This window comes from Anabrus simplex, chromosome 7 (assembly GCF_040414725.1).
Source record: "Anabrus simplex isolate iqAnaSimp1 chromosome 7, ASM4041472v1, whole genome shotgun sequence".
NCBI lineage: Eukaryota > Metazoa > Arthropoda > Insecta > Orthoptera > Tettigoniidae > Anabrus > Anabrus simplex.
In genome coordinates this window covers 114,997,871-115,024,821 of record NC_090271.1, presented here as the reverse complement: position 1 = coordinate 115,024,821, position 26,951 = coordinate 114,997,871, and the positions used below count along the sequence as shown (strand labels likewise).

Below are 26,951 nucleotides of genomic sequence, written 5' to 3'. Positions count from 1 at the left end.
TCAGCCAGGCCCTGGAAAGTGTTACCTTATTAAATCACCCTCAGATTTAGCAAATAATGTTGCTTATAATTATTGTGCTTCAACAATGGTCATTTACAATTTTCTGTATTGCTCTGTATTATCCAACTTCTTTCACTGACGCACACCTCTGAGGTCAGATGACCGGAAATTTATTGTACCAGCTGTTGCTGTTATTTCCTGAGCTTGGATCTTTCTTTTAGATAAACGAAAGATCAAAACCTTTTTTTTTTTCCTATCTGACTCTTCCTTTGTCTTTCAGGGTACTGGGACCGTAAATCATTGAAATGGCTACTACCTCACAACTTTCACTGTATCTGCTATTCCTGGCAGCGCTGCAGCTGAGAGTAGCATTCTCTGAAGATGATTTCGCAACCGTAACTATTCCTCAAGGCACTCTGAAGGGAAAGAAGGTCACTCCTACTTCAACAGCGGCTTATTACAGCTTCCAGGGCATCCCTTACGCCAAGCCGCCCGTCGGAGAACTCCGATTTAAGGTAAGGCCTGCGGGGAATTTTCTTTTTTACCCCATGCACCGGCGCTAACCAGTATTATCATTTTTGCTGTTGCTTTGATCGCGCAATGAATCCCTTATAAATTAAAAAACTTTCATAAAAAGACTACAATAAGAACGCCTCTTAGTTACTTCAGTTTCAACAGTGCGCAGATACATATTTTTATTATCGTTAGGTTTAGTAGTATTTAGGAAATGGTCCGGATATGCCGCACAGAGATGAGAGGCTTGTGGGTGGTTGATTTGTATAGTATTCGTCACGTTATGCTATGCACTAAAAGGCAAATATCGCCGCCATATTCTCTTTTCATTATAATGGCTCATCACTGCTGCCAACTTGACTAGTTCGATATTGAAATCACGAGACATGACCATCAACAAACTAACCTCATCAGTGTAAGTATTAATAATGGATGTTTACTTACCCAAAAAATGATTAATCAAGATTTTCATAATTAAGTCGGGTTTCAAGCTCAATGAGGAATTAAGGAAATACACACTCTCTCGCCCTCGCTCAATTTAATGGTATATACTTCTGGCTTTATTTTGATATACATATTGCTATAACCCTATCCTTCGGTGTTTGGCTGGTATATATACCGTATTTTCGCGAATAATCCTCGCCACCGAATAATCCCCGCACCCTAACTTGAGGAAGGCTGATTTTGAAATAAAATGCCAAGATTGAGTCAAAAAAAACCGCACCCCAATTTCGTGCCTCAATTTTTTTTAAAAAAATATGCGGGTATTATTCGCATAAACACGGTAATTCAGCTCCCGTCTCGAAATTTGCTATTATTTGTTGGACTTATGTAATAATATATGTGCAGATACCGAAGTCAATAAGAATACACAAAGGCTAAGTTTGCAAACCATACCAAAGTCATGAAAAGACAAGGTTAGGTTTATAATGATATTCCCTTCCATTTCAACTGATCAATAATTATAGAGGATGACAATGTTGCTTTCCTTATCGGAGGAGTTCTTGCAAATTTTTCTTCTTATACATTACGTATAATTGCATTCTATGCATACGAACTGGGCGAAATAAGACCGTATCAATAAAATGCTGTGTTCGTCATTTTTACACCACCTACGTTATTAAAGGCATGATTCTAACATGCCACAATTGGTATTAACCAAACAGATTTATAATCCTAGAGAAAAAGGAAATGTGCTTTACTTAAATCCTCAAATGTAGCACTAGTGCTTTTCGTAGTACGCAGTGGCAATACGTACTTCTCGCAAGTCACGAAAAAAAACCCATGACAATATAGTGCCAACGTGCCAGATTAACAGTCACAGAAAGACGTCGTATCGGCAAGCTGGGTCCCTCAATTGTATGGTTAGCGACAGTGAATGGAACCCAACATTGAGAAAATAACTATAAATCACTACCTTCAGTATTAACAGGGGAGAAAGAGTAAGGTTGTACCCTTAGTGTATACTGTAAGCTTACGTGGCAGGGGATTTACATACCGGAGCGAGCGGCCGCGCTCTTCTGTAACACGCCAGCAGCCGCACTCTGCATTGCGAGATTTGCAGGTGGTAACTTCATGCTGGATGGTGCACGCGCAGGCAGTATCGTATACTTCACTTTCTTGATTCCACCAGTTTATCGGTCATACATTTCTAAAGAGATTTTATATTAGTTTAATTATACAGATGTATTCATACATATGTGTCGAAATAGAATACCGTTGTCTCATACAGCTCCAACGTTTCGTTTTCGATTGCCGGCAATCAATACGGTTTTCCGATACCACAGTCCCCAAACGATACGGTAGTGAATAAAGATAATCCCGCTGAAATAAGCTACAATGCTTCGGACATTTCGTCCCATTAAATGACAGTGGCGGCTGGTGGTATCCGAAACTGGGTGTTGCATCATATTTTCCAATGTCACAATTGTATATCAGAAGATTACAGAAATAACAAGAAACTCTGTTATCGTTAACCAATGTATTGCATTTCTATTAAAAATGAAATATCCATCAATTAAAAGAAAGGAAATAAGTGGTTAAATATACAGTATTACTACATTCTCATCTTTCCTGAATTGAAAATTTGCCTTGCTGTTTGTCATTGATGCAAAATGTTGGTAATATTGTGGGTGGACTGGCATGGTGTATCCTAGAGGCGTTGAAAAGAAATTACCGTTATGAGAGGAGAGGAAACAGGCATGGTGTCATCCCCGCAGACTAGTGCAATCTAATGGTGGCATCTGGAGTTGTTACTAGATAGGGGGTTTGCTGGTCCTGTGCAACACCCAAGGACCGATTTTCGCGAGCGTGCTACATGATCCTCACCGCTTGGGAGTTGCCGTAAGAAAGCAAACCTCGTGAGTTTGTTTCAAAACCGGCAGCGTTTATTGGTCCATTACGAAGCATTAGTACATCGAATGACCAAAGATGGTTGATTTTAACATATTTTAGAACATATGTTCGGTTTATTAAACTAAATCATTACAAGAAAAGACGACAAATGGAGCATAAAAGTTTTGGGATTCACACAAGAATGCAAAAACACAACCCACCACCCCTCTTAAATGAACCAAAACTAACTACGGATCAGAAACACACACTGTCAGGTTGTAAACAGTATCATACCGAAGTCCAGTGAAAAGTGTTTCATTGATGCTCCGAGAGGCGCCGAAATAACTTTCCTATTAAATTTCATTTTGGCTAAGATTCGAGGTGACGACAACATAGCTCTCGCTGTGATGTCCACAGAAAAAGGATAGCGGCAACTTTGCTGGCCGGAATAAGACGGCTCATTTGTTCAAAATACATATTCATCTCGACTACACCGAGTGTCCTGTATCTAGTACTGTATATCACTAAATAGCAACGCAGACAAATTACTGTGGGATTCCATACTTATTGTGGGGGATGAGTGCACGATGGCTAACAAAAGAAAGCAGAAGAAACAGTTCACAGTACACTACAATGCATAAGAAACAGTTCCAAATTAATGAGTGCAGTTATGTTTCTGTTGTCTGGTGACTTCCACCAGACTTTCACCGCCATCACCAGAGGCATGCATGCTGACGAGATAAATACCAGCCTGAAGCGATCCGTCCTCTGGTCTCACGCAAAAAAGCTCTCGCTTAGCATGAAATATGAGAGCTCGACTGAGGAGTGGGGGATTTGCTTGCACGAGAATTCTCCAACCTACTGTTGTGGACTGCAGCGGGTTCACTGACCGAGGTCAAGGGTAAATTCAAACTGCCACCTTCACCGGGCATGACCCTCCCCTTAGTTCCAGGTGTACACCGTTTTGCAGGCAAAGGAAGCTGTTGGACTTTCGAACGATCTATCCTCACGACTAAAAGTGACCAGGCCGCCGTTATTAGTAACATCACCTTAGACATCTTCGAGGCCCCGAGGTGGTGGTTACATTCATCAACACGGTCGTCGATGAGGACGAAACGACCAATTACCCGATCAGAATTTAAACTCTCTAAACGCTCCCGGACTTGCAGCACACTCCATCAATTTGAAAGTCAGCGTTCCTATAATGTTTTTGCTCAACCTGAGTGCTCCCAAATTGTGCAACAGGACGCGGCTGCTAGTGAAGTTGTTAGAAATAAATATGATAGAGGCGACCAAACTAACAGGCATAGGACGAGGAGAGAGCATGTGCAACTCACGTATCTCTCTCATGCACAAAAAGCAACCCGTTCCGATTCAAGCTCCTGTAGGCTAGTTCTCCGTGACTGCTGATTCGCTATGACTATCAACAACTCGTGGCGTCAAACGCTTCGAACTTATGGCGTCGTCAATCTACTAACAAGCTGCTTCTCCCACAGACAGCTTTCTGTGACTGCCTCTAGCGTGAGCAGCAACAGCGATCTGTTATAAAGGAAGCCACAATTACAAGTGTCGACTCAGCTAAATACAACTTAAAATCATGTCAGCTATCGAGCACACAAGTTCAATATAAAAAGTACACTGTAAAATACCTGTAAAGACACATTATTAAACAAGGGATAAAAGTACACACTATTAAAAATGAATGACACGTTTCCTTCTTAAAAGAACATCATCAGATTCTATCAAGTCACACTCAATATTGAAAATGTATGTTCATTCCTTTCTGAACACCTGGAGTGGAGACAAAGCACGAATTCATTAAGATAAGTTTCAACTTTCAAAATCCTAGATATTTAGACAGAATTAAACATAAAATATATTTTTAAATATTGAGTGTGATTTGACAGAATCCGATGACACACTTTTAGGAACGAAACTTGTGATTCTTTGTTTAATAGTGTGTCTTCTTATTCCCTGTTTAATTATGTGTTTTTACAGGTATGCTATAGTGAATATTTATACTGAGCTTGTGTATTCGACAGACGTTTTTTCTTTTCTTTTTTTGCTAGTGGCTTTACGTCGCACCGACACAGATAGGTCTTATGGCGACGATGGGATAGGAAATGGCTAGGACTTGGAAGGAAGCGGCCATGGCCTTAATTAAGGTACAACCCCAGCATTTGCCTGGTGTGAAAATGGGAAACCACGGAAAACCATCTTCTGGGCTACCGACAGTGGGATTCGAACCCACTATCTCCCGGATGCAAGCTCACAGGTGCGTACTCCTAACCGCACGGCCAACTCGCCCGGTATTCGACAGACTGGAAAGCTTTTTTTGCAACAGAGATCAACTTTTTTTTTTTTTTTTGCTTTTCCGGGAATGAGACACATAACGGTATGTAAAAAGAAGATATACACTAAGAAAAGGGAACCTGAGAGACGCAACGGCCAGACGGAGCAACGACATAAAGTAAGTATAGACAAACAGAGGTGCTGTACGACTAAAGGCCGGGAAAAATTGAGACAGACTGGGGAGACGTACTCCCTGCAGTAGGCATCAAGTAGCTAAGAGAAAGGAGATGCTGCGTGCAGTCTTGAGACATTTGATCGGGGAAGAAACTAGGGAAGAGGACCAGTACCTCGCCCAGGCGTCCTCACCTGCTATGCTGAACAGGCGCCGTGTGGAGGATGGGAAGATTGGAAGGGATAGGCAAGGAAAAGGGAAGGAAGCGGCCGTGGCCTTAACTTAGGTACCACCCCGGCATTTGCCTGGAGAAGAAGTGGGAAACCACGGAAAACCAATTCGAGGATGGCTGACGTGGGATCAGTTGTCTACTCAGTTGAATGTCTAGGCTGAGTGGAACCCGTTCCAGTTCTCATACCACTTTTCGAATTTCGTGGCAGAGCCGGGAATCGAACCCGGGCCTCCGGGGTTAGCAGCTTATTACACACACCACTACACCAAAGAGGTAGACAAACTTACATTTAGGAACAGTATTTTCCTCTGTGTAACTCTCATACCCTCGACCATTTGATAATAATAATGTTATTTGCTTTATGTCCCACTAACTACTTTTACGGTCTTCGGACACGCCGAGGTGCCGGAATTTAGTCCCGCAGGAGTTTTTTTACGTGCCAGTAAATCTACCGACACGAGGCTGTCGTATTTGAGCACCTTCAAATACCACCGGACTAAGCCAGGATCGAACCTGCCAAGTTGGGGTTAGAAGGCCAGCGCCTTAACCGTCTGAGCCACTCAGCCCGGCAACTGACCAGTTGAAACGGAGATTTCTCCCCCTTTACCCACTCCCTAAGAGGCACAGTTTAGTACAGTGCATAATCTAATGAAGTGTCAGTTGTTGATATCTGGGAATAATTTTTTTTACTCTCATGAGGTGGCGAATTTTCATAATATCCGGTAAATATGATATATTCGAATGTATCTTATTAACAAATTCCACTTGTAATTATTAATAATCTCCCGCTTTTATATGTAATACTCAGATTTATCAAACTTGCCACAGCATAATTGGAGACCTCCCCGGAACCAAGGACGTAGCCGACAAATCAGTAATTTTTCAGGAAAGAGGAAAATTATTTTGGGACCTATTTCATGGTATACACTAACTGAACCAGTTGCATATGCAAGCTTACAAAAGAGTTCATCTATTAAAAATAATATTTAATTGTTATAATACCGGGCGAGTTGGCCGTGCGCGTAGAGGCGCGCGGCTGTGAGCTTGCAACCCTGAGATAGTAGGTTCGAATCCCACTATCGGCAGCCCTGAAGATGGTTTTCCGTAGTTTCCCATTTTCACACCAGGAAAATGCTGGGGCTGTACCTTAATTAAGGCCACGACCGCTTCCTTCCAACTCCTAGGCCTTTGCTATCCCATCGTCGCCATAAGACCTATCTGTGTCGGTGCGACGTAAAGCCCCTAGCAAGAAAAAATTGTTATAACTTAACGTTTTAAGAATAATGTGTGAATTAGAAGTAATACAATAGAAAATAATCTGCATTTTGTCATACATTTGTATACAGGGTGGCCCACTTAAACCCTTCACCGCAGATATATCTGGAACAACAAGATATATTGAAAAATGACTTTCACAGGCATGAAGGCAGGGAAGGGGCTAATTAAAGTAAATACTATGAGCCAGTCAAAAACGTAGGAAAATAGTATTTTCAACACCAACTTACGTTTTTTTTAAATGGACACCCCGTATTATTTCGTGCGCAATCGTTAACATGAAAAATCACATAAGTAATGGCGTTCGTTTCATCGCAGTAGGTCAATTACATCCCGAGAGATTGCAACGTGAAGTTGACGCTTGAGATAAATGAAACGCGCAGCAGTTGCACATCCCGAGAGTCAAGCGCGAACTCACGGTCCTCTTACTCACGATATGATTGCCGTACTACAATGCGACAGGCACTGTACTTAATACTATTTGCACTGTTATCAAGGGTGCAAATAAGAGAAGGGTTTCCTGCGACAGCAAAAGGATATGTCAATAACGGTTTCTCTCTTGCGTGTTTATTTACCTACACAGTACATTGCAGTACTATACTACTTCAGAATGTACATAATTCGTACAGCAAAGTTATTGTAACTAAATTCTCTTATTTTCATCCCTCTTGATAGCAGTGCAAATAGCATTAAGTATAGCGCCTGTCGCATTGTAGTACGACAATCATATCGTAAGAGGACCGTGAGGTGCGCGCTGGAATCTCGGAATGTGCAACTGCTGCGCGTTTCGTTTATCTCAAGCGTCAACTTCACGTTGCAATATCTCGAGATGTAATCGACCTATTGCGATGAAACAAACGCCATTACTTATGTGATTTTTCATATTAACGATTGCTTACGAAATAATACAGGGTGTCCATTTAAAAAAACGTAATTTGATGTTGAAAACACTATTTTCCTACGTTTTAGACTGGCTCATAATATTTACTTTAATTGGCCCCTTCCCTGCCTTCATGCCCGTGAAAGTCATTTCTCAATATCTCTCGTTGTTCCAGATATATCTGCGGTGAAAGGTTTAAGTGGGCCACCCTGTATAATAGAAGAGAAATACTGTACATGCACTTAGAACAAACATGGTAGCAAATAATATTAGTGTAATAGTAAAAATAAAAACAGTAATAATAAAAAAGTCAAAAGAATATTTCAAAACGAGCAAATGTACCGACCCGTGCTTCGCTACGGTGTTCCACATTGTATACGGGTATCGAAGTAAATTACTGTACATACAATGAATAAGATTTTTTTAAATTGCATGTTTCTTAGCGTTATCCGAGAAACAGCATGGGGAGGTCCCCATACGTTGTTTCCAATGTAAAGTGTGAATTGCGGAGTTGTGATGATAATGGCGGGATCACTTGGAAAGTTTTCGTTACCTCTTCTGGTCATTTTCAACCACATGAAAAAATGAAAACCTACAACCTGTTTTCCAGTCATTGACGGGGTCAGGGATGGAATCATTGAAGCAGATATAGGCTATTAGTACGATGGGGTCGCCACTCCCAAAGTGATTTATTAATGACTCATAGATGCTATGAAATGAGAATGGAGAGTGTTGCTGGAATGAAAGATGGCAGGGAAAACCGGAGTACCCAGAGAAAAACCTGTCCCGCCTCCGCTTTGTCCAGCACAAATCTCACATGGAGTGACCGGGATTTGAACTACGGTATCCAGCGGTGAGAGGTCAACGCACTGCCATCTGAGCCACGGAGGCTCCTTGCAACCAAATATGAAGTTCAAATAACTTTCCTGATCATTGGCGAAATGCCATTTTAGTTCCAATGCCCAAACCAGGGAAAACCAACTCTACTTTGTATTGCAGAAAATAATTATCCTATTGCTTTAACCAATGCGATGTGTAAACTTATGGAGGAAATAGTCAACAAAAGATTACGTTGGTATCCCGAGCACATGAACTTCTGCAGTGATGTGCAAACGGGTTCTGTAAAGCACACCCCACAACAGGTACTTTGATAAGTCTGGAATCTGAAATACAGGAAGTGTTCCACCAACACCTAATAGAAGTCAGTTTAGATATTAATAAGACATATGACATTGTATGGAATGATTATGTAATCAAAGAATTAATGACACATAATATATCTGGAAATATGCTATATTTCATTTATAATTTTCTCCAAACGTGCCAAATTCAAGTTAGAGTAAATAGAATGCTGTCAAAAGAAGTAGTAATTAATAATGGAGTCCCACAAGTAACAGTTATCAGTGTAACACTATTTCTCGTAGCAATTAATGCTATAGTTTCCAACATCCATGCACCAGTTAAGTGTTGCTGTTTTGCTGACGATCTCATAATCTCCTCGCCAGGGAAAAACATTACGACGACTCAACTCCTATTACAAGAATCAATTTTAAATATTCAAAACTGGACAAAACCATAGGTTTCTAATTTCTAATACTTTTCGTTATTTGTTTACGTCGCACCGACACATATAGATCGCTTGGCGACGATGGGATAGGAAAGGCGTAGGAATGGGAAGGAAGCGGCCGTGGCCTTAATTGAATCGATTATTTCAGAAAGCAGTCAAGTGCCAAACAATGAAAAAAATGAGTTAATGGCAAAATATGTTACTAAGAGGATATACGCACATTTTGGTGCTGAAACCAGTCGAGAAACCGTCTCCTATAATGATCAGGTTTTACGTTGAATTTCGTATTTAGTTCAGAAACCAGTTAAGTGACACCGCTTCGCTGGTTTCTGCAGTAAACTGCTGGTACATTTTGTGATGTGACTCATCTTGCCAGTTGGCGCTGCTGCTCTGAATCCAGAATAGCCAACTGTTCAGCTGTTGTTATTGTTATTGTAGTGTTTCTGGAATCGCATGTTCGAAGTTTTGTGAACCATAAATTACACATGGAAAACCATAAAATTGAATCAGTTAAAACTATTAAAATTCTAGGACTTCTATTCGATAACAAGCTCACCAAGATGCCAAACCTTAAAAACCTTAAAGGCGATTGTCAAAGAAGAATGAACATCATGAAAATTTTTTCAGCAAAAAAACTCGGCAGCAGTCTACCAAGTCCTAATGAACACATACAGAGCCAAACTGGATTGTGGCAGTATAACATATTGTTCTGCCAGACCATCTACTCTCAAGATCCTTAATACCATCCAATCCTCACTCTTCGAATTGCCCTGGGAGCACGTTTCACCAGCCCAATAGCTGGTATGAAGATTGAAGCCAACGAGCCACCACTTGAAATCAGACGTAAACAGCTGAGTTGGACACACGCACTCAAGATAACTGGCACAAGTAACCACTACTTAAGATCTCGCCTATTTTCAAAGAGACATAAAGGAAAACTAACTGGATCTCAACCCCAACCACTTAACATTAAAATATACAGTCTTCTCAAGGAACTAAACTTCAGCCTTCCACCCATTTTACTTACACACGACTCCCTAGATACCCCGCCATGGAAGGCCCATTTGTCTCCAATCAACTGGGAATCGAACAACAGTCTTAAAGCTCAAACTGATACAACAAAATCCCAACAGTTATTTCATGAAATTTGCAATAGATACTTATCATATAGTGCAATTTATTCTGATGGATCAAAATTCAATGAGAGAAATGTTTGTGCGGTGAATTACAAAGACTGTATTATGCTATACAGATTACCACATCTTTTCACAGTTTTGAAAAGTCAACTAACTTACTCAGGCCATGATTCATATTTCAAAAGCAAGCTACAATAACTAATTCATAATATTCTCTGAATCTACAAGTGCATTAACTTCAATAGAAAATTAATCAACAAAACACCTTCTTGACAAAGAAATTAAATTTCTGTACCACAAGATTAAGATTGTAGGAAAATTTGTTATTTTTATGTGGATAACGTCTCACAGAACCAGGCAACGAATCAGCTGATCAAACCGCAAAAGAGGCTACTAGTCTTTCAATCAACCAACCTCAAATTGCCACTCCACATTCTGATATCATCAATTATGTGAAATTCAAACTATACGAGCAGTGGAAAATGAATTGGCTTAAAACTTCCACTAGCAACCTCCAAAAGAATTAAAATGATATGTACGAGAATATACCCTCTCGAAACTCCAACCAGACATGAACTATCCTTAATCTCCCGACTAAGGACAGAACATATCAAGACCACCCACACCTATCTCCTAGAAAAGAAACAACCTCCCACCTGCAGTAAATGTAACTGTTCTCTTACTGTCAATCATATCAGCTCAGAATGTCAACTGTATCACCATTGGCGCCAACAGCACAACATACTTAAGGAAATAGAAGTGACACTGGCATTTCCAGCAGAATCATCAAGTCATCAACTTCCTCAAGGACACTAGCTTGCACTCCTAAATCTAATTACGTCATGGCCTACTTATTTATATTTTCCTTGCATTTTACTTGTAATTACATTATTATTATTATTATTATTATTATTATTATTATTATTATTATTATTATTATTATTATTATTATTATTATTATTATTATTATTATTATTATTATGTAATCATGTGGAAGAGTCGCGTAAATGCCTTGGAGTTAAAGCGACCACAAACAAATCTATTAAAAGATAAAGAACTTGAAGGAGGCCAAATTAGTGGGAGTAGTGTGAAGGGAACAATGTCATTACAGTTTTAAGAGCCTAAAATCCCAGCAACTTACATCCAACAGTACTACACTCAACATCTCTTCGAGTCTGCATCACTGTGTACCAGCCAATACTAAAAACGCGACAAGAACGAAGAATTGAAACCGCTTCTTACACCAAAGGCAGTTAAACTATTTCTTGGCATTCATTGCGTGCTACGTTGCATGAAACATCCACAGTGAGGTTGTTATGGATCCCATAGCCACTTTTATAATGGTTAAGACTTAGCACTGGTATTTGTGAGGGCTCTTTTTCCGCCAAACTATAGATTTCACTTTTTTTTAATAAGCTAGTCAGACCAAGTGAATACTTTTCTTTCTTAGTCTGTTTACCCTCCAGGGTTGGTTTTTCCCTCGGACTCAGTGAGGGATCCCACCTCTACCACCTCAAAGGCAGTGTCCTGGAGCGGGAGACAATGGGTCGGGGATACAACTGGGGAGGATGACCTGTACCTAGCCCATGCGGCCTCACCTGCTATGCTGAACAGGGGCCTTGGTGGGGGATGGGAAGATTGGAAGGGATAGACAAGGAAGAGGAAAGGAAGCGACCGTGGCCTTAAGTTAGGTACCATCCCAGTATTTGCCTGAAGGAGAAGTGGGGAAACCACGGAAAACCACTTCCAGAATGGCTGAGGTGGGAATCGAACCCACCTCTACTCAGTAGACCTCACGAGGCTGAGTGGACCCTCGTTCCAACCCTCGTTCCACTTTTCAAATTTCGTGGCAGAGCCGGGAGTCGAACCCGGGACTCCGGGGGTGGCAGCTAATCACACTAACCACTACACCACGGAGGCGGACGTGAATGTTTAAAAGAGAAAATAATATTAAAGAATGAACTGGTTCTGACTTGGGAGTATAAAGGGTATAAAATATAATGCATTTTTACACGAGATATGAAATATAATTTGTAAATTTTTCTCAAATTTCTTAAAATATTTGTTTGTTAAATCCCTCGCAGACCGTAAAATATGGCTTCGTGGGCCGCCATTTGGAAGTCCCTGCCATATAGTAACAATCAGTATGAAATATTGTGCGATTGTACAACTGAGACCACTGTTCGTCTTCGTTACAGGCGCCCTCTGACCCCGACCCATGGAATGGAACATTTGAGGCTCTCCAAGAAGGTGCTGAATGTAAGCAGTTTGATTTATTGGATAAGATGAAAAAAGGCGAAGAGGATTGTCTTTTTCTTAACATCTACACACCGCAGGTGAGTCGAACAGTAAGTTAGATACAAAATGCGAGCAACAGACAGATTTCACCAGCCAAAATTAGTGAAACTTGTTATTCTTTAATACTCACATACAATGAATCAACTTAATTTAAAGTGAATGTTGAGAAGGAAGCTACGCAGATCAATGAAGTTAGAAAGAATTCAAAGGCTGAAACATTCTAAATGTTGCTGTAATTTATATATAGTAATAGTAAAGAAGCAATCGAAAGAAGTGTGTAAATGAAAGCTATCACGAGTAGTTGCCATAGCAATAATATATCACGAGTTTCAATCCATAATTAGTAAATATGTAAATTGATCACTAGTACTGGTGACATAATAACCTATCTAAACACTCCAATGACGTGCTTAGTTAGTTTTTATTGAGGGTATGGCTTTTGTTCTGTACCGAACATACTGCTAAGAATATGCACAGAAACACATACACATTTAAAATTCTCCTCTGAATATCACAGAGTTCAAGTCATACAGAAAATGAGCCGAACTGCAAAAGGCTAAGAGGAAACAAACTGTAGACTGAAATTAATTATTTAGCAAAATATTACGTGAAGAATTGTCACTAGTACGATGCACTTAAAAACAGACTCATACCCAAGTTAACATAGAAATCAATAGTATATCGTCGCTTAAGGAAATTGAACCTTACTGTACCCTACTGTAGGAATGTATGTTTGCATGACATAACCCCCTCCTAGAGTATGGTGTATTTAATGTTCATTTTTGTTCACCCAACCTCATAGGAAAATGAACTCAACGAAAATCGTTCTAATGGACTGCATATCAATGTGTGGCCCGGAGGCGTGACCAGACTTAAGGAAAATATTGGACAGGAACAGCATTGTCAGATACGCGGTATTGTTTCTTAAGGGACGATATATAGATAGAAAGATGACACTTTTAATCACTTTGAGATTTTAAACAATCAGCTGAGTCTCTAGCATAAACGTTTTTATATCTTATTTTGTACCATTCGATTCGAGAGTGACCTGTAATGTTAATACGGAAAGACAAGTAATTTATACACCATATCAACCATATATATCAGCCAAATATAGTATTCCTTTTGGTCAATGGGTTGTCAGAATCCTCCTGTTCGGATCCAGGGGAACCCTGCCGAAGAACACAGACACTATCTTTCCAAATTTAAAAATTTTTTAGTTTAAGACATAGAGAATATCTTATTACAGATCACAAGATATTCTCTACAAATTATACAGTTACATTTATACCTGAAATCGTAATCTCCTTACGAAGAATTTTCCAGTACAATTTTTATTTCATTGCTATAATTGCATAGGTACTGTGAGTTAAGTATTTCGGAACATTATGGCCGTCCTCACTAAAGGACAGATGATTTTTTCAAATAAATTTTACAAAATATTCCTAAATATTTTGCAGCTAGGAAGACTGTGATCTTAGTTGGCAGTGGCTGTTTGAGAGCAATCAGCGTATGGAGGAAAAGTTGCTGTTATGTATTGCAGCCTTGACAAAATATAGTGGACCGGAGTAGCCAGAGGTTTTCTTCTTTTGCTAGTGGCTTTACGTTGCACCGACAGAGATAGGTCTTATGGCGACAATGGGATAGGAAAGGTCTAGGAGTTGGAAGGAAGAGGCCGTGGCCTTAATTAAGGTACAGCCCCAGCATTCGCCTGGTGTGAAAATGGGAAACCACTGAAATTCATCTTCAGGACTGCCGACAGTGGGATTCGAACCCACTATCTCCCGGATGCAAGCTCACGACCGCGCGCCTCTAACCTCACGGGCAACTCGCCCGGTTAGCCAGAGTTTGACCGTCACATTCACAATAAGCTGTATAACGTGCAAATGATAATTATGGATAACTATTGAAGCTACTGCGATTGAAACGCGCTTAGTTAGTTCCTGGTAATCATACTGAGGGCCAATCTCGTAGCTCGAAACGTAATTTCTGCCACTGGGGACCATACTCACACTTAGACTGGAACGTAAGAAACCGGATAACAAAAGACGGGGAGGAAATAGAATCAACTGTACTTTCTTGGACACATACATTATCTGTAACTTAAATTTCAGAAAATGTTATAATGTAAGAACTTATAACGTATTTTTCAGCTTCCAGATTCGAGTCCCCTGAAGCCAGTAATGGTTTATGTTCATGGAGGTGGTTTCGCGGCAGGATCTGGAAATAAAAAACATCAAAATCCTGAGCTTCTCATCGATACTGGAGTCGTTTATGTAAGCTTCAACTACCGCCTCGGGCCTTTTGGTAAGTCGCAACATTTTTCATGGTGATCTAGAATGATGCATTGAACATATAATTCTACGATGAGAAAAAAAACAAATAATAATTCCAAATATTTATTTCAGCTACAAACTACATTTTGGAGTAGCCATGTTTTTATTTCAAGAGCCTCTCTGTCTCGTAGGAACGAACTCTCCGTGACGAGCGAGCGGTGAGCTCGTGAAATGCCGGGATACTTCGGTGGACCTCGAGTAATGAATAATTTGTCAATTTCGAGAAATCCTTCATAACGAGAGATTTTGGCGACATAGTAAATCCAGGAATAAAGGATCTAAATTATTTATAAACCGTATGTGAAGATAAAATCCCCAGGGTAAATATAAATGCAATTAAGCCTGGAGGAGAGTGCGTCCTGCTCGCGGATTCTGCGACACGTGGCAAGGTCAATTTCCTGAAGAAAAAGCCGCGAAACTCCGTAGCAGAAATAATTCATAACGCCCGTTGAAAGTATGGGAAAAAATGAAATTAACACCCTAATGAATTGTAAGTCTGTCGGAAGTTATAGAATAAATTTCAAGAAAATTGGTCCAGTGGATCTGGAATAAGCAGATTGCATAACCGAGCCTCGTGGAGAGGGTGGCGTCCCTCCCAGAGGGTATAAAAGAAACCTCCCTCCGCCTATTTTACACATTCTGTCTGATGGTCTGAACGGCGGAGCCCACGTCAATCGTCTGCAAGAAAGTGCGGCATTTTGTTCTCAAAGTAACTTGTTACATACTCGTGTCAATGGTTCGAGTAGAATATTAAGTGGAAGGTGATAGCAATTTTCCTGAACTGCCGACGATGAAAACTTTGAAGGTTTAGAGATTTGGTTAAAATACGTAGCTGAGTTTCTCTCTATACTACAATTGTGCGCGTTTGATATTTGTAAAAGGGAAGTCTGGAGGTTACCAGTGAGCTTTGATTTTCTTATCTGTTTGGAACACCTGGCCAGCAGTAGCTTGAACGGAAGCAGGGTCCTGGGAATACTGTGGCAGTCGCCATTTGAGAGGCGTGCTCGTCGCATGTTAAATGCGAAGAAAGTGCGGCATTTGCGGTGTTAATCGACACCGAGTGTACAAGCTATAGCGTAAGTTTTATATATATATAAGAAGATGATGTCAAATGTAGCCATGGAAGGCTAAGCACAGGGCCAGCTGGCTAAAGGCAGCCAGAAATCCAGGATGACTATGATTACAGGTCTGTAACTATATTTTTATCAATGTTCTGGTTAGAATTTGTATGTCCCAATAAATTTTCAGTGCGTGCGTCGATTTTATATTTAATAATGATCAGGCGAATGTATTACATTTCTGGTCGTCGTGTGAAACTGTTCAGGGCTGTAAAATTCACGTCGAGAAAGTTTAAAATGCGAAGTTTAAATAATGTGTTAATATTCTTTGAGATATTGTTCAAATTGAGTAAAATTAGGACCAACGATGGAATGGTAAGTCAACGGTTCAGCATAGTGTCATTATATGATTGAATGCAGAAGGGCATGGAAGAGAACATGTTACTCTTGGGTCAACAGTCGATTGACTGATTTGTTAAAGGACTCCCTGCTGTTCTCTCTCTTGTGCTAATCAATTTTCAGGAGACAGTCGAAAAGAACTGGACTACAGTCATCAACACTAGCCGGAATAAAATGACAACACATCTCTGAAGAAATCTTACTGTAATCTAATACAGAAAGTATGGACATGAATTCATTCGCTCTGCTGCTCGGCTCAGGTCCTAACAATTTCAGAGAACAATGCGCAAAGAGTGGAACTTGGAATGAGTTATTATCTATGGTGAGCATACATCTATCGTTTAACAAGAAATCAGCTCAGAAGACCAGTTGACAAAAGGGATCGTCGCAGTCTCCGCTAAGCGTCAGGCTGTGCTTCTGAGATCAACTCTAATGACAAAAAACGGACTTGGAGATATAAATGATATGTAATTCTGGACGTCACCTCAGACTTCAAGCTTCAAACAAGTGCTACATACTATTGAATCCTATCCTCATGTGAATAAACAATGCATTCCAACCACGAAAATCATCTACGGCGTATTTTAAACTGTCATCTTGTTACGCCAGAGGTCATGGAAAAATTATCCAACAAAAACCGAAAAAATATCTGGAAGCAGTTCACAACTCCCGAGATCCCAACAGACTGGAAAAGTTCGGCATACATAGACATGTAAGACGCCATACCAACAGAGGAGAAAAAATTTCGCCACAACTTGGTCCAGTCAACCTTGTGTAAAAATGTGAGATTCCAACTATTGACACACAACTCCACAGACTAACACAATGTGGTGGTATGGCAATGGACACTTAATATAGTGCAGCAACTAACATCTTCCAGTAACCCTAATGATATGTCCGTATCCTGTTACCTTTGGACGTAACCAACAGGAAAAAGAATGTTCACCCTATTATGGCTAGCAATGGTATGCGCAGACCGAAGATAGATGCTCTGTACAATGTTTCATGATAATTTATAGTAGTTCTGGAGCGCAGGAGAAATTCAATGAAATTTATCTTCTTAACTTGCGATGATACAGCACGCGTAAATACTACTTTGTTTATATATACATTTATTTATTTCTTCATTTCATTTAATTTGATTTAACGATATAATTGTATAGTAGTTATAGGACACAGATGAAGCTGAATGAACTTTCTATTCTTTATTTCAACGTGATAAAAAATTATCTCCATTCCTACATAGCCACTGAATCCTACATCTATTCTAGCTTGTCTGTCACACTCATATCTCGGCCTTCCGTTAAACTTCTTAACCTGTACGTATCCTCCAAAACCAACTGAGCAAGTCATGAGTTACTAAAAACGATGTAAAATAGTCTGCGCTTGGTCCACCTTGCCAATAAATTAGTGGTCCTGTTGATAAATACTAAATAACTGAGGTTATACAGAATTGAATTTTCGTTCATTCATGTCTTAAACATTTTTATCATACTGGCTATGATAACACAGATACGGTATAACGAAACCATTAGTTGAGCCCTCCTCATATCAGTAACCTAGAAGACCAATTATACCAAGCACAATTGGCAGTCATACAAATTTTAGTGAAAATGGAAGGGTATGTATAGGTACTTTAAGGCAGAAACCGGTTCCAAGGACATTCCAGGAATCATTAATTAACAAGGGGAGTGTGTATGTGAAGATCTTCAGAACGCAAAAGCAAGCAGTCAGTAGTATGTAAAGATTGTTGGTTACAAGGATAATGTCCAGTTAGAGGAGATAACTAATACTAGAGAAGTATTAAAATTTACCTATGATAACGACGACATTTAAATAAGGTACAAAAGTTGAAAACTATAAAAGCAGCTGGAATGAATAAGGTTTCAGGGGATATACTAAAGACAATACAGTACCATATTTGAAGTACTTATTTGATTATTGTTTGCATTTAGGAGCTATACCATAATGAATGAAGAGTTGCTAGAGTAGCCTCTGTGTATAAAGGAAAGAGTGATAGACAGGGGTCGAAAAATACTGGGCGCCCAGTCGCCATGGTGCCTGAAAATTATTACCTGGCGCATGAATTTTCAAATTCGGTTTTGAAAATTTATTTTTTGAAATCCGGAATTCCCTTACATGTATTTTTCCATTGCTTTACAAAGTAACAAGTCGTGTGGTGTTTCAGGTTTTTTTTCTGTAGCTTATTCTAATATGTGCAATAAACATTTTCTGTGCTTTTGGCAAAGTCTTGAATTCTGTAATTGCTCTTCGTATATTGGAACTGGACGTTTCAGTTCTGCACGGTCAAGCCTAGCGGTCATGGGAGATATCGTTGTAACCCGTCAAACAAGTATCCTTTCATGTGGACGTATCGTAACACATCGAGTTCTATTACAGATGATCAGCTATCGGTAGCCGAGTACAAAGATCAGACCAGAGTTGTGGAGAAATGCAGAGACCTACTACGTTAAATAATTCCACAAACACTACATTACCGCCATCCTTCCAGTGACTAGCCGTTCCTCAACTATTGCCGCCAAAGCAGTGCTGATAAATTCCCGTGAAATTCATTCTTTGTATTTAGAACATACGGAATGACGTTTATCAATTCTTGTATTTTCACCGAACAATATTTATACTTTTAATTTAATTACGATTTACAATTATAAATACTGTTGTTTTTATTCCTATGCGTTTATGGAAAATTGGCAACGTAGCATCAGACATCGAAGCCCGCGAACTCGGAAGCCATTTAACGCTGGTGTATTTTACGTTTCTGGGCTATACTTGAGAAAAGCGGCAAAATGAAACGAACAAAACCGCACACATTGACTGATGCGAGTAACAAACAGTGTACTCTTTCAGATTTTTTTCGTAAGTAGGGCCCGTAAATGTAACACAAAGTGATACAGAAGGGAGTGAATGTGAGAAAACACTTGATGGAAGTGCCGGCTGTAGAGTTCAGGACGACAATGACCAGCATGAAATTTATGGTATTTAAGACAATGATAGGTCAAACATCAAAAATACGTCGAAATTTCAATTTTCAGGCAAACGGAAATTTCAGCACTTTCAGCGAAGTGCGTAAAGAAAATGAATGCTAATATGTCACAGCATATGAATGCATTGCTCATGGCATCTTATCATATTGCAAAAAATAACAGATCCTACACTGATTTTGAAAGTTTGGTTACATTGTTAAGCAAGCTGAATGTTACTGGTTTAGAGAAGTATGCGAATGATACAGAATGCAGATCGTAGCTTGAATGACTACCGTGGCTGTGCTATGAAGAAGGAATTGCGAAGTGTAAATTATGCAGTAACTTTCGTAGTATTGCCGATAAACATTCTAAAGGTGTATCCCAGGGTGCGAAATCGCGGTGGGTTGGGGGGAGAGAGATTTCCCCCCCACCGACGATTTTATCTCAAAGGTTCCCCCCCCCCCCACTAAAATTGCCCGGAGGGGATTCTTTCATTATAAAATTATGAGGAAAATGTAGAACACATATAATTTTGGACTGAAATTAATGATTTTTACTGCACATATTTTATGAAAACATCAGCAATAATTCAAGTGACTGCCAGACCTTCAGCAATAAAACTACGCAGCAGTGGCAATCCGGACCTGCAACTTATTATTCATATTTCACTCTGACAAGTCCATCTGAAACTCGGGAAAAATATAAATTACTTGAAGCTCTCCTCCTTTGTCATTTCTCTAAGTAGCTCGAGCTTACACCACTCTTGTACTTCTTAGAAAGGGTGTGTTTCCGATAAGTAGTCAATAGAACAATATTCACTTAACCAGTGTACAAACCGACAATTTTTTTCAGTCAAAACTTAGCCCTGATAGAGGAAGGTTCCACTAATAAGGCAATAAATCAGGACAAATCGCGCCTCGTCTCTCAAAACTTCTCAGCTGATTGGAATAATGCTCTAATGTTTATCATTCTCGTTATAACAACAAAATTCAAATAAAAAGATCTACAATTTACATTTGTCTGGGGAGGGAGGGGGTAATTAAATTACAGGAGAAATTTAACACCCCCCCCCCCCGCGAAATACTGCCTGAAAAAACACTAGTAGTTAAACCCTATGTCCCTTCGCCCCCCCCCCCTTTATTTCTGATTTCGCAGCTTGGTGTATCCCGATTTTCAGGACCATTTAAACTGGAAACGTTTAAAAACGAAAAATCCTATCCTCACTCGAAGTGTCAGGAGGCTGAAAAAATGGCGTAACAGCCCCAAAGGGCCTTGGCCTACCAAGCGCCCGCTGCTCAGCCCGGAGGCCTGCAGATTATGAGATGTCGTGCGGTCAGCACGACGAATCCTCTCGGCCGTTATCCTTGGCTTTCTTGACCGGGGCCGCCATCTCACCGTCAGATAGCTCCTCAATTGTAATCATGTAGGCTGAGTGGACCTCGAACCAGCCCTCAGATCCAGGTCAAAATCTGTAACCTGGCCGGGAATCGAACCCGGGGCCTCCGGGTAAGAGGCAGGCACGCTACCACTACATTGCGGGGCCGGCAGGAGATTGAATGTTTCATGAAAAATCCCGAATGTGCACTTTTAGCGAGGTGCGTCAAGAAAATGAATGCTAATATGTTACAGCATATGAATGCATTGTTCATGGCATCTTATCATACTGAGAAAAAAAAGACCCTACACTGATTTTGAAAGTTTGGTTACATTGTTAAGCAAGCTGAATGTTACTGGTTTAGAGAAGTATGCGAATGATACAGAATGCAGATCGTAGCTTGAATGACTACCGTGGCTGTGCTATGAAGAAGGAATTGCGAAGTGTAAATTATGCAGTAACTTTCGTAGTATTGCCGATAAACATTCTAAAGGTGTATCCCAGGGTGCGAAATCGCGGTGGGTTGGGGGGAGAGAGATTTCCCCCCCACCGACGATTTTATCTCAAAGGTTCCCCCCCCCCCCCCACTAAAATTGCCCGGAGGGGATTCTTTCATTATAAAATTATGAGGAAAATGTAGAACACATATAATTTTGGACTGAAATTAATGATTTTTACTGCACATATTTTATGAAAACATCAGCAATAATTCAAGTGACTGCCAGACCTTCAGCAATAAAACTACGCAGCAGTGGCAATCCGGACCTGCAACTTATTATTCATATTTCACTCTGACAAGTCCATCTGAAACTCGGGAAAAATATAAATTACTTGAAGCTCTCCTCCTTTGTCATTTCTCTAAGTAGCTCGAGCTTACACCACTCTTGTACTTCTTAGAAAGGGTGTGTTTCCGATAAGTAGTCAATAGAACAATATTCACTTAACCAGTGTACAAACCGACAATTTTTTTCAGTCAAAACTTAGCCCTGATAGAGGAAGGTTCCACTAATAAGGCAATAAATCAGGACAAATCGCGCCTCGTCTCTCAAAACTTCTCAGCTGATTGGAATAATGCTCTAATGTTTATCATTCTCGTTATAACAACAAAATTCAAATAAAAAGATCTACAATTTACATTTGTCTGGGGAGGGAGGGGGTAATTAAATTACAGGAGAAATTTAACACCCCCCCCCCCCCGCGAAATACTGCCTGAAAAAACACTAGTAGTTAAACCCTATGTCCCTTCGCCCCCCCCCCCCTTTATTTCTGATTTCGCAGCTTGGTGTATCCCGATTTTCAGGACCATTTAAACTGGAAACGTTTAAAAACGAAAAATCCTATCCTCACTCGAAGTGTCAGGAGGCTGAAAAAATGGCGTAACAGCCCCAAAGGGCCTTGGCCTACCAAGCGCCCGCTGCTCAGCCCGGAGGCCTGCAGATTATGAGATGTCGTGCGGTCAGCACGACGAATCCTCTCGGCCGTTATCCTTGGCTTTCTTGACCGGGGCCGCCATCTCACCGTCAGATAGCTCCTCAATTGTAATCATGTAGGCTGAGTGGACCTCGAACCAGCCCTCAGATCCAGGTCAAAATCTGTAACCTGGCCGGGAATCGAACCCGGGGCCTCCGGGTAAGAGGCAGGCACGCTACCACTACATTGCGGGGCCGGCAGGAGATTGAATGTTTCATGAAAAATCCCGAATGTGCACTTTTAGCGAGGTGCGTCAAGAAAATGAATGCTAATATGTTACAGCATATGAATGCATTGTTCATGGCATCTTATCATACTGAGAAAAAAAAGACCCTACACTGATTTTGAAGGTTTTTTTGCATTGTTAAGCAAGTTGAATGTTACTGGTGGGAAATCAAACAGGCACATGTAGCGTAATTTTAAAAGACGCTGACCTTGAAGGTGACTGGTGATTATTTGGGTTAGTATCTCTTAAAATATACATTTCCATTCTTATATGAACTGAGATTATACTACTTCAGGCTACATTTCAAAAATAATACGTAGCTTGATCCTAGTCTAACCTGTGGTGTTCATAATGTATATTTGCGAAAAATGTTTTGGCTACTGATAAAAAGGGGCTGGCTACTGAATTATTTCTATTTTCTTCTACCCCTGGTGATAGACAAAAAGCTGAAAATTACAGGCCAGTCAGTTTGACATGCATTGCATGTAAGCATTGGGAAAGTATTCTTTCTGAATTTAATAGACAAGTTTGCAAAATTAATAACTGGTTTGACAGAAGACAGTTCGGGTTTAGGAAAGTAATTCCACTGAAGCTGAACTTGTATGATTCCAGAAAAGTATAGCAGTTATCTTGGACTGAGGAGGTGAAATGTACTGTATCGAGATTGACCTGTCTAAGGCATTTTATAGGGTGTATCGTGGGAGGTCCGCCTCTGTGGTGTAGTTATTAGTGTGATTAGCTGCCACCCCCGGAGGCCCGGGTTCGATTCCAGGCTCTGCCACGAAATTTGAAAAGTGGTAAGAGGGCTGGAACGGAGTCCACCCAGCCTCGGCAGGTCAACTGAGTAGAGGTGGGTTCCATTTCCACCTCAGCCATCGTGGAAGTGGTTATCCGTGGTTTCCCACTTCTCCTCCAGGCAAATGCCGGGATGGTACCTAACTTAAGGCCACGGCCGCTTCCTTCCCACTTCATTGTCTATCCCTTCCTATCTTCCCATCCCCCACCAAGGCCCCTGTTCAGCATAGCAGGTGAGGCCGCTTGGGCGAGGTACTGGTCACCTCCCCAGTTGTATCCCCGACCCAATGTCTCACGCTCTAGGACACTGCCCTTGAGGCGGTAGAGGTGGGTTCCCTCGGTGAGTTTGAGGGAAAAACCAACCCTGGAGGGTAAGCAGATTAAGAAGAAGAAGAAGAAGAAGTATCGTGGGAAGCTACTGGCAAAAATGAGTCCAATTGGACTAGACAAAATAGTGACAATGGGTGGCTATATTTCTAGAAAATAGAACTCAGAGAATTAGGGTAGGCAAAGCTTTATCTGACTATCTAATAATAAAGAGAGGAAATCCTCAAGGCAGAATTATTGGACCTTTATGCTTTCTTATATATTTATAAATGTTATAAGTAAAGAAGTGCAGTCAGAGACAAGGCTTTTGTGGATGATGTTATTCTGTATAGAGAAATAAATGAGTTACAAGATTGTGAGCAAACGCAAAATGACCTCGACGATGTTGAAAGATGGACAGCAGGCAATGGTATGATGCTAAATGGGGTTAAAACTCAGGTTGTGAGTTTCAAAAATAGGAAAAGTCCTCTCATTTTTAATTACTGTATTGATGGGGTGAAAGTTTCTTATGGGAATCATTGTAAGTACTGTACCTAGATGTCAATATAAGGAAAGATTTTCAATGGGGTAATCACATAGGATGGGATTGTAAATAAAGGGTACAGATCTCTGCACGTGGTCAGGAGGGTACTTAGGGGTTTTAGAATAAGATGTGAAGGAGAGGGCATATAAGTCACTGGTAAGACCTCCAACTAGAGTATGGTCCCTGTGTATAGGACCCTAACCAGGAATACTTGATTCAGGAACTGAAAGAAATCCAAATGAAACCAACTTGATTTGTTCTGGGCGATTTCCGACAAAAGAGCATTACAAAAATGTTGCAAAGTTTGGGCTGGGAAGACTTAGGAGAAAGGAGACGAGCTGCTCGACTAAGCGGTATGTTCCAAGATGTCAGTGGATAGATGGCGAGGAATGACATTGGTAGATGAATAAATATGAGTGGATTCTTCAAAAGTAGGAAAGATCACAATATGAAGATAAAGTTGGAGTTCAAGAGACAAAATGGGGCAAATATTCCTTTATAGGAAGAGGAGTAAGGGATTGGAATAACTTACCAAGGGAGATGTTCAATAAATTTCCAATTTCTTTGAAATCATTTACGAAAAGGCTAGGAAAACAACAGATATGGAATCTGCCACCTGGGCGACTTCCCTGAATGCAGATTAATAGTGTTTGATGACACTTTTATAATTGAAAATTATTTGTTAATACATGCCTCAGGAACATAGTACATTCCCTTCCAATCAGAGAATAAAAAACAATAGCGCAAATTTAAAGAAATATTATATCCTAATTCACCATATCAATGAATAAAAAACGTTAGTGAGATATTATAAAAATTATTATTACATGATGTTGAATGAAAATACCTAAGTTAACTTAAGATTTTCAAGTCTTAATTTTTCTTCTACTTTTCTTTCTTATAAGATCAAACGCTAGTTTATATAACTGGTCCTCATCCGTACTCCTTTCCTTCATTCTTGATTCAAATAATTATTTTGAGCAAGATAAATTTCTAAACTTTCTAAAACACCCACGAGTTTTCCATTTTTGGCGGAATGTATTATGTCCATGTCATTAGAAATATCTGTAAATGTATTATTCTTTTCAACCATACGCTCCTCCTTTGTCAAATATAACGTCAATGTAATGACAACTTTCATAATATATCACTATTGTTTGTTTATTCATTGACATAGTGAATTATGACATGATACTTCTTTACATTTTGGGCTAAACAAAAGAAACTGCTATATCGTTTATATTCTTTGATTGGACTTCACTGATGAAGGGAATGTAATATGTTCCTGAGACATGAATGAATAAATCATTTTCAATTATAAAAGTGTAGAGTATTAACAAGGTGAACCAAGCACATACTATTTTGAATAGTTTGTATTAGTTTTAGACAAGTCAGAACAGGAGCAAATACAAATACCTGTTATGGCTGAGTTTATCAACAGCTCGTCCTGAGTGTCACTAGATGTATCCTAACAATCTGCAAGTCTTCTTCAGGATATTTTATACAAAATCGCTCTCCTTTCACAAACATTATTCAAAATTTCTTCATTTTCAATCCACTTTCAACTTCAGCATTATGTTGTCTCCGCTTCACTTTCATACACTTCTATGATCCATATAAAGGTTTTCAAGAGTGTCTTTCCAATACAAATATCTATGTTTGAAACAAGCAAATTTATTTCCTTAAGGAAAGTCTTCTTTGCTTGGGCTACTGTACATTTTATATCCTCCTAACTTTATAATAATTGTTGTCTTTCTTCTTTGGTGCGTAAGCAACATTTAAGACTTCATTCCCAAATCTTATATCTCCTTATCATCTGATTTCTTACGACTGTATTCCATTACTTTAGTTTAATATTAATCTATTTCAATTTTTTCTGCTTCTCCAAGACTATATCTATGCCATTCAATATTATCTACAGACTTTCTTCTATACTACGATATAATGACTATATTATTGGTAAATCTTAGGTTCCATATTTCTCTTTACTTCCCTATATTTCCTGTTCTGTCTCAACATTTTAAAAAAAGGACAGGAGATAAAATTCAAACCTACAACCCAACCTTATGGACAGTTATTTCTCTTTCATGTCCTACAATTTTCTCACTGTAGTTTGATATTGTTCAGATTATAGATAAATATTTTCTTCGTATTTGATCCCAATCACCCCAAGAAATATTGAAACTGTACCGGTACCGGTACTGATGTGCAATGTTATTTATGTGGGCTTGTCCTTTTTAATTCTATACTCAAAAATTGAACATGGAGTCAGTATTTCTTCGAGTATTCCTATCTATTTTTGGAAGCCAAAATCCTCTACACACAACTCATATTCTACTTCTTTATTCATTCTTCTGTAAATACACTGACTGACAGAGCAAATGCAACACAAGGAAGGAGTGGTCAGAACTTTATGCCAATTGCAGGGTAGACTGACGTCACTGAGGTATGCTCATGATGTGAAATGCGCCGCTGTGCTGCGCACGTAGCGAACGATAAATGGGACACGGCGTTGGCGAATGGCCCACTTCGTACCGTGATTTCTCAGCCGACAGTCATTGTAGAACGTGTTGTCGTGTGCCAAGGACACGTGTATAGCTAAGAATGCCAGGCCGCCGTCAACGGAGGCATTTCCAGCAGACAGACGACTTTACGAGGGGTATGGTGATCGGGCTGAGAAGGGCAGGTTGGTCGCTTCGTCAAATCGCAGCCGATACCCATAGGGATGTGTCCACTGTGCAGCACCTGTGGCGAAGATG

At 40.0% G+C, this 26,951-nt stretch overlaps 1 protein-coding gene across 1 annotated transcript in view; it reads left to right on the top strand.

The window, feature by feature from the left end:
- The first annotated feature begins 305 nt into the window (after nucleotides 1-305).
- The window catches only part of LOC136877725 (juvenile hormone esterase-like), a 68,688-nt gene continuing 42,042 nt past the window's right edge, over nucleotides 306-26,951 (top strand). Inside the window, exons 1-3 of the mRNA XM_067151934.2 lie at nucleotides 306-515; nucleotides 12,600-12,737; nucleotides 14,853-15,006. Of these exons, the coding sequence (XP_067008035.2) occupies nucleotides 306-515; nucleotides 12,600-12,737; nucleotides 14,853-15,006 (502 nt within the window). The remainder of the gene's footprint in view (nucleotides 516-12,599; nucleotides 12,738-14,852; nucleotides 15,007-26,951) is intronic.